Source organism: Bos indicus x Bos taurus, chromosome 1 (genome assembly GCF_003369695.1).
Source record: "Bos indicus x Bos taurus breed Angus x Brahman F1 hybrid chromosome 1, Bos_hybrid_MaternalHap_v2.0, whole genome shotgun sequence".
In the NCBI taxonomy this organism is placed as follows: Eukaryota; Metazoa; Chordata; class Mammalia; order Artiodactyla; family Bovidae; genus Bos; species Bos indicus x Bos taurus.
Window position 1 is genome coordinate 150,945,041 of NC_040076.1, and position 13,808 is coordinate 150,958,848.

General features: G+C 43.2%; 1 protein-coding gene across 3 annotated transcripts in view; it reads right to left on the reverse strand.

Moving 5' to 3' along the window:
• The window catches only part of COL6A6 (collagen type VI alpha 6 chain), a 177,092-nt gene that overhangs the window by 25,082 nt on the left and 138,202 nt on the right, over window positions 1–13,808 (reverse strand). For 2 of the 3 annotated variants that reach the window (XM_027549043.1, XM_027549052.1), the window contains exons 28-32: window positions 13,648–13,710; window positions 7,036–7,098; window positions 5,854–5,889; window positions 5,700–5,736; window positions 3,385–3,396 (exon numbers count right to left, since the gene is read on the reverse strand). In XM_027549043.1, the coding sequence (XP_027404844.1) occupies window positions 3,385–3,396; window positions 5,700–5,736; window positions 5,854–5,889; window positions 7,036–7,098; window positions 13,648–13,710 (211 nt within the window). The remainder of the gene's footprint in view (window positions 1–3,384; window positions 3,397–5,699; window positions 5,737–5,853; window positions 5,890–7,035; window positions 7,099–13,647; window positions 13,711–13,808) is intronic. The other variant, XM_027549059.1, reaches the window with a different exon arrangement.

The following is a 13,808-nucleotide window of genomic DNA, read 5'->3' on the forward strand; positions in this document are numbered from 1 at the left end:
AGAATCTGAAAAAGAATATATATACATACACATGTATGTATGTCTATAACTGAATCACTTTTATGTACAGCAGAAACTAACATACTGTAATCAACTCTACTTTGGCCACCTGATGCGGAGAGCTGACTCACTGGAAAAGACCCTGATGCTGGGAGAGATTGAGGGCAGGAGGAGAAGGGGACGACAGAGGATGAGATGGCTGGATGGCATCTCTGACTCAATGGGTGAGTTTGGGTAAACTCTGGGAGCTGGTGATGGACAGGGACCATAGTGCCAGGCACACGCCAGGTGCTCAATTAATGCCCGCCATTACTATTATTGTTATTGACTTACCCATTGAGAGAGAGAAGAGCTATATTACTTAAAAGAATAAGGAGAGTGTTAACTGATGAATTTTTATTTATGTTAGAAAAACAAACTTAACCAATAAATATGCCTTCTTACTTAGAGAAACTTTAAGACTGTTAAACTCGAATGTGTCAAGATTTATTCACTGATTGCAATTCATTCATTCTAATCCCAGTATCCTGCACTTACCACAGTCAGAGATTTATATCTAATTATCTGAGGAACGTTTGCCTCTCCCACCACTTTATGAAGTCTGGAGACAGAGACGGTCTCTCTTGATCTGCCAGATGATTAGTCCCTGCCATGTATCTGGGGTCTCATAAAGGTTGAATGAAAAAGAAGCAAACGAAGGACAGTTCTTTGGAACAGGGACGGGAAGAAGAAAAGAACTTTCAGGATGGATGAGATGCCTGGTGTTGAGATGCATGTTGGTAAAGAGGAAAGTTGAGGGATGTCCTTCCCTTGGAGGGGGGCCTCCTCTCATTCAGAGGCTAGCAAGTCAGCTCTTCCTAGGCAAGCTCAGGACTCTGACCCACAGTGTCTGGCCAAGTGGGCCCAGGAGGGGGTCACCTTCTCAGCTGGTCCACCTGGACCTCATCACCTTGGTGGTGGTTTAGTCTCTAAGTCGTGTCCAACTCTGTGACCCCATGGGCTGTAGCCTGCCAGCTCCTCTGTCCATGGGATTTTCCAGGCAAGAATACTGGAGTGGGTTGCCATTTCCTTCTCCAGGGGATCTTCCCAACCCAGGGATAGAACCCAGGTCTCCTGCATTGCAGGCAGATTCTTTACCAACTGAGCCACCAGGGAAGCCCCATCACCTTAGTGCCAGGCTATCATCTCCTTCTGGTCCTAGGCGCTGGGACCTTCACAGGCAAAAGGCCTAGCAAGAATAAATGTTCAACCCCCGAATTGCGCGTCTCAAGGCAGAAGGGCAGAATTACTATCTTCTGAGTCTAATTTAGTGGGCTGAGCAGAAACTTAAAAATTTCAGAAATTTCAGAAAATCAAGGTCATGGCAATTTTACCATAAAAACCGAGTAAAATTGTGACCAAACATGACCAAGTTTCCAGTAGATTTTGTTTGGGCTGCTATCTCACATGGGAGCAACAGCAGCAATAACAGCATTGCAGCCTCAGCTCTGTAAAGGGGGAAAAAGATACAAGCACACTGGCTGACGATAACAAAAAATTCAAGCTTTTCGAGAAAAATCCCTCAAGGCTCACCAGCATGCTGCCAGCACCCCGAGGATTCTCAGGAACGCTGGGCTGGACTGTAGAGGCCCTGGGGAGGACCCATCCAGACGTGAGTCCCCAAGTGGAGGACCGATGTGCTGACAGTCACTGCACAGCCCAGAGCAAGTGACAATGAGGACAGAGGGAGGCGAACCCAGGCCCCTCCAGGGGACCACCACCCAGCAACAGAGGCCCGTCCAGGCCACTGCCAGGCTGGCCTAGAAGAGCCCCACACGGCCCCTCCCTCTAACACGAGTCCTCTGGCTTTTACACACATCCTCTCTACAAGGCTTCCCTGGTGGCTCAGTTGGTAAAGAATCTGCCTGCAATGCAGGAGACCCTGGTTCAATTCCTGGGTCTGGAAGATCCCCTGGAGAGGGAATAGGTTACCCACTCCAGTGTTCTTGGGCTTCCCTTGTGGCTCAGCTGGTAAAGAATCTGCCTGCAGTGCGGGAGATCTGGGTTCAATCCCTGGGTTGGGAAGATCCCCTGGAGAAGGAAAGGCTCCCCACTCCAGTATTCTGGCCTGGAGAATTCCATGGACTGTGTAGTCCTTGGGGTGGCAAAGAGTCGGACACGACTTAATAACTTTCACTTTCCCTACAATGCACTCTCCCACAGCAGCCAAAATAAACCTTAAAAACTTGTTCGTCAGTTCACTTTTATACCTTCAATACTTTTAATGCCCTCCCATTCCATTTTGAATAAAACCTGGCCTCCTAAATGTAACCTACAAAACCCAGTGGGAAAGTCCCTGCTTCCTTCTCCAGTTCTTCACATGCCACGTCCCCCTCATCATCAAGTCTCTGTGGCCGTGGGCTTCCATCAGGAACTTGAAAACACCTGGGTCTCTCCTGTGCTATGGCCTTTGCACTTGCAGGATTCCCTGCCGGGATCTTGCAAAGCCAGCTTCTTTTTTATTCTTCATCCAAACTTTAGTGTCATTGCCTCATTGATGAACCCGCCCTTCAGAGGCATTTCTCCCCTCCTCTAATGTTATTCTGTAACAGAATATTCCATTCTTTATCTCTTTCATAGTAACCAAAGGATTCTGTAATTCTTTTGCTTGTTCACTTATCTGGATCCTCCACAAGAATGGAAGCTTCCAAAGACAGGAATTATGCCCCTCTTAGTCAGCACTGTCTGGGACAGAGACTGCAATATAATGGGCTTCCAATAAATATTTGCTGGATGAGTGAACAAGCAACCAGAGGGCACAGATGCATTTATATAAAAAAAGTATAAGGGTATAAAGGTATGGAGGGCCATCGCCCTCTGGGTTATAACAGAAACATCATGTATCCAGTTTTTATAATATTCCTGAAAACTGGCCCAGAAAGATATTAAGCCAATTTGGTAATTAACATCAGCCATGATCTCCATAGGTTTTAGCACTATCTGAGCTACACATGTAGCTTACTTGCTATCTTATCATCCCTAGCTTTATTCCATGCACTTTTGCCCTTTGCCCTTAATCCTTAAAAACTAGACTACAGACATAAATAGAGAGAGAAAAGGGAGGGAGGAAAAAATATTATTACAGAAAGTCTACTGGTAAGGTAAATGGTACTGGAAGTCATTAAAATGTTAATAATTAAAAGATCAAACACTTGGTTGACAAAGAGTTGTGAGACTCAGCTTAAACGTGAGTGATTTATTGGAGGCAGGGCTACGGCTGTACTACCAAGAGGGCTTAGATAAACTTTTTATAATTTGGCAGGCAACACAATGTTCTAACTCATCTTTCCAGATGTGCGACATTTTGGAGCTTGATTATAATATGCTATAAATAAAATTACTCACCCTGTCTGCCAGCTGGGGAAGAAGAACAAAAGAAGTTTGGTTATTATTTGGTAGGAGAACAGCGTTCTGTATTGTGTAAGAAATCATGGCAACCGAGACTCTACTTCGTGAGCTTTTTGTAGACGACTCAACAAATCAAGGCCACAAATAGTGTTTGAAGATATGCAGACAGATCAAGCATCTTGGTAAAAACATAGGTCCTTCCACAGAGAAACAGGGCTGGAGACTCGGGAGGGCCATAAGTCAGCAGCAGGCAGCCAGCTGCCAGAGGCAAAGGCTCTCTGCCTGGGAGGGGGCAGCACATTGCAGAGAGAGGCACCGAATTTGGAAAGTTAAAAGGTCTTAACCCCTTTTCACTCTAAATTTCCCTGTGTAGGTGTCTATAGCTATTGATTACATATAGGTACACATATATACATATTTATATACATGTGTGTATGTGTAAACATCCTCGATAGATTTAGTCTTAAGTAAATGAAGCTTTCTCTAGGGATTTGTGTCGAAACAGAATTTCTGGGACACAGAGCATCAAACATCTTCAACTTCAATGCACTTCAGTTGTGTCCGACTCTGTGCGACCCCATAGACGGCAGCCCACCAGGCTCCCCCATCCCTGGGATTCTCCAGGCAAGAACACTGGAGTGGGTTGCCATTTTCTTCTGCAATGCATGAAAGTGAAAAGTTGACAGATTACTCTCTTATGTGGGTTTCCCTAGTGGGTCAGTCGGTAAAGAATCTGCATGCAAGGCAGGAGACCCAGGTTCAATCCCTGGGTCGGGAAGATCCCTTGAGAAGGGAATGGCTACCCACTCCAGTGGTCTTGCCTGGACAATCCCATGGACAGAGGAGCCTGGGGGGGCTACAGTCCGTGGGGGTCTAAAAAGAGTTGGATGCGACGAGCAGCTAACACAAATGAAGCTTAAACTTTAGGGCCACACTGTCCAATAAGAAGGCCACCCGTCTCGTGTGACTATCAACATTTGAATTAATTTAAATTAAATGAGATAAATGCAGCTTTTCACTTGCACTAACCATCCATCAAGGCTCAAATTCCCCTGTGGCCAGCGGCTACATGTTGGACAGTACAGTGGACACTTCCATCATTGCAGAAAGTTCTGGGCAGCACTGTTGCCAGCCTCTCACCCGAGGGGCCCCTGGCAAGGCCTTGAGAAGGGCCCAGCCGTGTGTTCACATGATTACATACTTTTATAACAGGCAGAAGTCATTGGCTGTAATTTTCTTTCTTGTTCTAAATGACACTTCTGAAGCAGTTTTGTACCTCGTTTTGGATTTATAATTCTGTGTTAAATCACTCACATTTTGAAAGCTCAGATCTCATCACACTTGGGTCTACCCTTGAGTCAATATATGTCATATGGCTCTAACATCAGAAAGCCCACTCTGTTAGTCCAGCCTCAAAGCAAGCAATCTTCATGATCCAATGCATAGATTTGATTCCCAGAATGGATGGTTCCATTCTGCTACAAGGCAGAGTTAAGATCAGCACTGCATTCAAAGCTTTGCAAAGTCTGTCTTTGAGACCCATACTCTCTCCAGAAATAGGATCTTAATTTGTCTGTTTTCTCCCCCCAGATGCCTTGAGGGAACTGTGACATTTCTTTGAATCCTAACGTTTATCTAAGAAGTCGTTTGTAGGTGAACATTAAGCAACCAAGTCTCCTCATCTTGTCCATGGCATTCCTTTGATGCTGCTAACACACGTTTTGATAGAAGAGCCTGTTCTAAGGGTCTCAAAGCAAATTCAAAAGAGCCTTTGCCAAATCAAAACCCATTTCTTGCTATTAAAACTTTGAAAGTAAAGAAAATACAGGTAGACTGGGTAATTTTAGAAGCAAATGAGTCTAATTCAAGGCAGTCAAGCACACCTTCTCAGGGAATGATAAAGGTCAGAGTTCCCACCTGCCAGGATACCTCCTTGCCATGGCTGGCTCTTTCACAGCAGCTGAATTCGATCCTTAGCTGTTGTCAGGGGTTAATAATTTTATAAAGTTTAATGTGACTCCTCACTGGTTGATCTCACCATCAGGAGAGTTCTGACCTCCTATCTTCATTTTTCCCTGATTAAAAGCACTAGATGTATCCTTCGTTAGTGTTGGGATGCGTTTCAGTAGACATGCTGGGAGCCAGAGAGGGAGTTAATAGACATCAGTCTATGCCACCTCCAAATACACACAGTGACATCGCTAATTTTAAGAAACTGTCTGGTAACTAGTCTCAATTTTGAATGCAGAATTTGCTGCTTTTTTCCTACGATTGCTGACACCCCGGGTGATCATCCTAAGCGCGGTACTTACGACTATGGTCCCGCACATACTGGATGAGCTCACATGTCTGCAGTTCAAAAGATAAAACAGAATGAATTAACCAACAGACTCCAGGTCCTGCAAGTTGAGAAATAAATAAATGTCACGGGATGCTTGGGCTCTGTTGGAGTCAACAGATACATACAGAAAACGAAGCCAATCCTTTGGCCCCTTTCACACCCTGGGGAAACAAAAAGAATGTGGTTTCAGGGTTTTGGAAGCACATCGCAGGAGCCAGAATATGCATCAACATTACTCTAAGAAAAAGATAGCTTCTTAACCTTTTTATTCTCACTAAGAGGGAGAAAAAAACTCCCTGTAGGATACTCATCATTAGATTAACAATAACGTTCTAAGGGGAGGGAACTGTACGTAGTGAGCCTCCAGCGGCCACTGTCCTCCTGCTGTGTCTCTGGACGACAAGGGTTGTCCAGAAGATAAAGACGGAGCTGGCAATGAGACACCAGCCGGGAGAGCTTTGCAGCAGACCCTGGGGCTAGAACTAGACAAGGCTGAGCCATCCCCTGTGCCGGGCCCTCCTTAATGCAGAGGTATCGAGTTCCCCAACACTTTGCCTTGGTCACTGGGCAGCCGCTGAGCAGAGCCTGAATCTGTGCCCATCATCAGCTGGATGACAAAGGGCCTAGACAGGCCAAATATCTGGAAAGGCAATCCGCACTGTCTTCCAAAAATGAGTATATATATATATATATATGTATATGACCATATATACATATATGATCATATATATATATATACACACATATATATATATGTACATTTCTATCTATCTGGGTAGGGGATAGAAAGAACAAAGTGGAATTATTTTGTATTTCGTCTGTTCAGTCTCAAGTTGGAACAGGAAGAGTCTGGCTGAGCTCAAAGAGACGGGGAAAAATGTGACGGCGCCCCACCCAAACTCCTCAAGAAAATAAGTTCCATGTGAATGCACTGTTGGGAGCTTATTCACTATTTGTTAATTTCCTCTCCCTTTCTTTCATTCACTGATCACTGACTCTGAGAAAAAAGGCAAGGATTGGTCAGATAAATAAAATTCACTGATCATTGAGAAACCTCATTCTAGATGAAATAAGAAATGTCTTTTTGCTTCCTTCCTCGGTTCCCCCCACCACCCGAGAAATAGCAACTAATATTTAATCAGCATTTTTTTTCCTCCTCTCCCTGAGGACATTGAAGGTGGAAAAGTGGTGGAAATCATTGACAAGCTGCAAACACAGAAAGCATATGCATTTGGATAATGAAGACTTCGGGCACTGACTTTTTATCTGGAAAAGGAGCTGATGTGATTTATGGGTTTTTGATTTACCTTGCGTCCAGGAGGTCCCAGCTCCCCAGGGGATCCTGGTTCTCCGGGAAGCCCAGCAGATACCTTAAAGCAGAATTTATTTACCTTAAAATTATACATATATGTTTGTGTGCTATGTGGGTGTTTTACATTTCAAAAGCAATACACTTTTGCCGGGAGCCGGCGAGAGGCACTCCACTCATGACAAAGGTCATGAGGAAGGAGGCTCGGCATACGTAAAGGTGGGATCGAGCCTCAGGAGTCCCGCTGGATATTCTCGAGCATCTACCCCCAAAAACCAGAGTCTGCCTACTTTACTGCTTTGTGCTCTCACCTCCGACTTTACTGGGGGCTGTCCCCCACCACCATCTCGCTCTCTCTGATAAAGAGTTAACTGACAGCTCCAGTTAATAAAGCTCCTGGGCATTAGGAGTGTTTAAATCCAAACCCCTCAGATAGCTCTCTAACTCGCCTGACAAGTTTACCTGGACTCCTACAGCTATGCATATGATTGTTTACAGTCTCCCAGCCTCGAGAGGCACGGGAAGCTTAAGATATTCAATTAGCTTAGAGCCTCTCAGAGAGTTAGAAACTGTCAGAATAAAACTAGTAAAAGATTTCATTGATGAGACAATGCTTGCTGCCAAGTTTCCACATCCCCTGTATTGTATCCTTGAATGTGTATTAATTAATATAGTTGGTATGTCGAAAAAATAAGTAGTGGCCTTGGTGTTAGCAACTTTAGACCCTTAAGGTAATAAATTCTTTCCTTTGTTGTAAACCCACTGCACCTCTGCCCTATAGGAATGCAATTTTATCTAACGCCTTCGGAGGATGGCGCCAAACCTTAAAATAATTACTCTTAGAGAAAATAAGTCTTACAGTTGACAAACCTTTGCCAAGAGTCATAAAATGTTAATAGGCCTTCTGGCCAGAAGATGATGTAAATCACCTAAACCATTTGAATACGATAAATTTGCAGGAAAGAAACTCTGGTTTTTGATAAGGATCAAAGACTGCTGACTTTGTATGATTTCACATCCCCTATTATCCTCTATGTGCAACTTACGGTATAAAAGCCCCTGTTGAAAATAAAGCTACGGGCCTTGCTCAGCAAAGCTTGGTCTCCCCATGTCATTCTTTTCACATTCCGGCTGAAGTTTCCATCTGGAGTGTGGAGGTCCTCTTCGACCATTTATTTGCCTGGGCTTCTAAGACCCACTTGAGAAGGTGTCTAAGGTGGGGCACCTTCTGCTATTCGAGAGGGCGCCTGCGGCGTCCATGGTCAGAGCTAACCTGGTGTCACAGGTTATATTGCTTTTCCGCGTAAACCAAGCTACTCAGCCTCTTTTCTCCACTGAATTTTCCTACTGAGCTATCCTCATTCTACTACTCTTTATATCTTTGATGAATATTTAAATAGTTGCGACGCTATCTCCCCTTCAAATACCCTGGATCAGCTGGGGCTGGACCCCAGCACACTTTCACTTTAGAAAACTGAGCGATTCCCAAAAAGCACACAGAAGGAAAAACATCCTCAGCAGCCTCTTCTCCCCCAGATAATACTTGCTGACATTTTGTTGTTTCTTCTTCTAGTATTTTACTTATTTATCCTTTTGGTGTTACTCTATATATATCTGTATCTATATCTATATCTATATCTATCTATCTATCTATCTATATATATATATTTAGATTAAAATCATGGTCTTTATTTTTAATTCTAACGAGTATTTTTTAAAAGCAATTTTAGGTTCAGAAAACAAATTAAGAAGTTACATACGTTTCCGATATGTATCCTGATCCTTCACACTCCTAGATGCCCCGGTTACTAGCATCCCCAACTGGAGTGGTACATTTGTTACAACTGATGAACCTACATTGACATCATAATCGCCCAAAGTTCATAGTTTACATTAGAGTTCATATCTGCTATTTTACATTCCATCTTAATATATTTATATACTTTTTATTGCTGCCTTTTAAACTAAACATGTATTTCTGGACATTTTCATGTAACTAAATATTCTTTCACAAAAATTGCCTTTCATGGCCACCATGCTGCTGCTGCTGCTACTTCTCTTCAGTCGTGTCTGACTCTGCAACCCCATGGACAGCAGCCCATCAGGCTCCTCTGTCCCTGGGATTCTCCAGGCAAGAACTCTGGAGTGGGTTGCCATTGCCTTCTCCATCATGGCTGCCATAGTATTCTATCAAATGAATATACTGATTTATTTAATCAGTTCCTTATTGTTGGCATTTAAGTTTGCTGTTGTTGCAATAAGCATGCCACTATAAAGTCATATGTGCAATTCTGATTATTTCCTTAAGAAAGATTGCTAGAACTAGAATTGCTGGGTCAAGGGAGAAACTTCTATCTAAATGAATTTTTATCTCAATTTATCTGAATTTAGTAGGTGACTAAACTAACAAACACATGAAAACAACAACAACAAAAAAAACTCAGAAAAGCAAAAATTTAAATATAAAAACCCTTGAAAGAACCACAAGAAAGCATAGAACACGTGGCTGGAAATATCTGTAGTAAAATGGGGAATAGCAGCAGCAAAAAAACACCAGCTGTTGACTACTTAGTTTACGTGTGTGCATTCAACAACATAATTTATCATAAAGAAAGCAAGAATTTAGTTTAAAAATTAGGACAGTATTTCTTTGTTCATTAGTAATGTCATGAGATGTACAAGCTTTATGAGAGTGAAAAACAAGGTTGTTTAAAACCAACTTAATCTGTAAAAGCATTGCCTATTAAATAGCAAATAATTACTAGATGACCTTTGTGTCTTCCAATGATATGCACAGCATGCTGGGTTGAGTGACAAAGCAAGACAAAATGCAACCTTACTATTTTATTTAGAAGATATAGATTAACCTCCAGGGGGGAAAAATGTATATTGGACATAAGTGCTTACTTTTGTTCCCTCCAGTGTTTTACTAAAATAATACTAAGCAGACTTTTTTTTTTTTTAAGACAAAAAATAACAAACATAGGGGGAATGAGAAATGAGACAATAGCTTTCAAACTGGAAAGCATTAAATGACTTAGAGCTGAAAAAGCTGAATCCTAGGCCAGCAGCAGGGAAAGCTAGGAGGTTGAGTGTTTTATGATGCATTCTCAGAAAGTACCTCTAGAAGTGCGGGTGTAGGAGAGAGGGCAAATAAGGCAGCTTGGTTGGGGAATTCCCGGGCTTCCTCCCCATTCTCAACAGTTGAGTCGAATGTCCCTTCTTTCTCCTTGATGGCAAAGGTGAAACTGAGGTGGCTACACACCAGGAAACCCAGGCAGAGCTGAAGGTTGGTGGTACGGTCCAGAATACAAGGCAATCTGAAGCTGAGGAATAGATGTGAGACCCCTAGAAAGCGGGGGGTCCCAGAAAGCTGGCAGCCAGACCTTCACCCTTAGGTGGAAGACTGAAACAATCTTTTCAGGGGAATCTGACTAGACAGAGAAGAAAGACCCCAGGATGCTGATCTCAGATGTTTGCTAAGTAGCAACTCAGTCAGATCACTCCTCAGTGAAACTTGTAGTTGACGAGCCCCATTCATTTCCTTGGGGCTTCCAGTTAGATTTTGTGTCCTTAACTCTTCAATAGAGAGACTCGTGAGCTGGGCAGAGAGAGACAAAGAGCAGGGCAGAAAAAAACACTGCCAGGAACAGGCTATGTTGGGCAAAGGAGACTTCAAAAGTACTAATTTATATCCTTAGAGAGATGAGATGTTTCAGCCATGAAACAAAAATCAGATCAGATCAGATCAGTCACTCAGTCATGTCCGACTCTTTTCGACCCCATGAATCACAGCACGCCAGGCCTCCCTGTCCATCACCAACTCCCGAAGTTCACTCAGACTCACATCCATCGAGTCAGTGATGCCATCCAGCCATCTCATCCTCTGTCATCCCCTTCTCCTCCTGCCCACAATCCCTCCCAGCATCAGAGTCTTTTCCAATGAGTCAACTCTTCGCATCAGGTGGCCAAAATACTGGAGTTTCAGCTTTAGCATCATTCCTTCCAAAGAAATCCCAGGGCTGATCTCCTTCAGAATGGACTGGTTGGATCTCCTTGCAGTCCAAGGGACTCTCAAGAGTCTTCTCCAACACCACAGTCAAAAGCATCAATTCTTTGGTGCTCAGCCTTCTTCACGGTCCAACTCTCACATCCATACATGACCACAGGAAAAACCATAGCCTTGACTAGACGAACCTTTGTTGGCAAAGTAATGTCTCTGCTTTTGAATATGCTATCTAGGTTGGTCATAACTTTCCTTCCAAGGAGTAAGCGTCTTTTAATTTCATGGCTGCAGTCACCATCTGTAGTGATTTTGGAGCCCAGAAAAATAAAGTCTGACACTGTTTCCCCATCTATTTCCCATGAAGTGGTGGGACTGGATAGGATAGTTTAAAAAAGAATTTCAGGCACGAAAAAAAAAAAAAAAAAACTGGGGGCAAGTCTGTGTCCCTCAACCCTGACTCCTGTGGGGACATTTGACAATGACTGGAGGTATTTTTGGCTGTCATGATGGGGAGAGGGGGGTGGGTGGCACTGAGCCTCATGGGTAGAGGCCAGGGGCACTGCTAAACATCCTGCAAAGCAAGGAACAGCCCCCACAGCGATTACCCAGCTGAAAATGCCAGTGGTACTGTGGCTGAGGAGCCCTGCCTTGAAGGGTGTGCACGTGTAAAGTTGATAAAAAGTATAAATACAAACATACCTTTATACCCCAAACAAGGCAGGTTAAAAATTATGGCATTTTCAAAAAAACAAAAAACGAAAAAACAAATGCTTCAGTTGGGGTGAAAAAAGGTAAAGATTTAGAAAACTTAAACTAGGAATGTCGGAGAAGGCAATGGCACCCCACTCCAGTACTCTTGCCTGGAAAATCCCATGGACGGAGGAGCCTGGTGGGCTGCCGTCTGTGGGGTCCCTAAGAGTCGGACACGACTGAGTGACTTCACTTTCACTTTTCACTTTCATGCATTGGAGAAGGAAATGGCAACCCACTCCAGTGTTCTTGCCTGGAGAATCCCACGGATGGGGGAGCCTGATGGGCTGCCATCTATGGGGTCGCACAGAGTCGGACACGACTGAATCGACTTAGCAGCAGCAGCAGCAGCAGCAGCAAACTAGGAATGTAATCATTCCAAGAGAACTAAAGAGATACTCAAAGCTTTATTACCAAAACCCTCCAACGAAAACTTGGAAGTTTTTCAGTGTCTAAACTTCAAACTCAAAAATACAAGTTGTAGAAAAAGGCAGATTGGCAGGTGAAATAAACAAGTTGAAGATAGTGATAAATTGTCCAATGTGGGAAAAAAAAAAAATGAAGTAACCAAAGGCCAAGAGAAAAAGATTATATATTCCCCATTAGCTATATATATATATATATATATATTTTTTTTTTAATGATGAATATGTCACTGGGTACTAAGAGAACCCAAGAAACTGCTGGCCGTGTTTACGGGCCTCCAGTGTTCAAGGGTAAACTACCTCATTAACACGTTGAGGGAAAAGATCCAGATGTATTTCAATGCAGATGACATCTAGATTAATCTGAAGGTCTTTTCCAATTATCTTTATCAGTCTTTTTTTTTTTCCTTTGAGACCAAAAATGTTAAGGGACAGTCAACCAAAAACATGTATAAGGAAAAGAATTACAGCCAGGAAACAGGCCTCTTGGGAAAAGCAGGATGGAGGGAAAGAAGTTTCTTTACTTCGTACCCCTAAAGCCCTCATGAATAGTCTCTTCGCATACAGTTGTCGCTATACTTTGTAGGAGAAAACAGATTAGGGTCAAACTAACTATGGTGACAAAACTGAAAAGCCGCCTCAAGTAACAGCTTTTTTTTTCATCAGACTTTGTGTTTTTCTTATCCAGAAATTGACATGGTATCAAGATCTATTTACCTGATCGGAGTTGTTCTGATGAAAAGAGATAAAGTCTCAGGAGATGACTGTCATAAGATTGTGTCTTTTATAAAGTGACCATCTCACTTTTGCAATGTATGGTAAATAGAGTCAGCAAAGGCAAAAGCCATTGTTAGCCCACGAGAACCCGAGGCAAGCTCAAGTTACGAGTGCGGATGCTTCTAGGGTACGGGAGATGGGATGTTATTCTGAGTGGCCCAAAGCTTTAGGCACCGTCTTACATGATAAATGGAAACTTTCTCAGAGAGCTCAAGAGGCACTTTCCTGAGCTAAATTGGGAGAAGATCATCTCCTTAAAGTAGTTAGACGAGACCTTAACAAGGGAGATAAGACGCCAGTGGGCAGTAAGTTACATGAGGTCTGCTGAGGGGCTAGGATTAAATGCAAACACTGTTTTGGACCACAAGGGTTCCTTAAAAAAAAAAATGCACAATTTATTTCCAGTGTTAAGATTGGTACCTTATCAGTCAGATCAGGTGAACCCGGTCACTAAGAGCCAATGGTTCGTTGCCTTATTGCTGGCAAAGAAGGAGCCAAATATCCATCTCCCTGCCCCAAGTTTGCCTTAACAAAACCTACACGTTTTACAAGCTTTTGGGACCGAGTGCCAACTCAAACGACTGTAAGAGCCTGAGAAAGGACTTCCCACGGTAGTTGAGGTTGTAAGGCTTTTACGACCGACGAAACTCACCGTCTTGCCTCTAGCGCCCTTGGGTCCAGTTTGTCCTGGGCCACCAGGGTCCCCGACCTCACCCTAAATAAGTTCAGAAAAATAAAACAAAACGGTTACTAAAACCAAAGAGGTATATCTCAGTGTGTTTTTATACTGGTTCCAACATGAAGACATTTTTC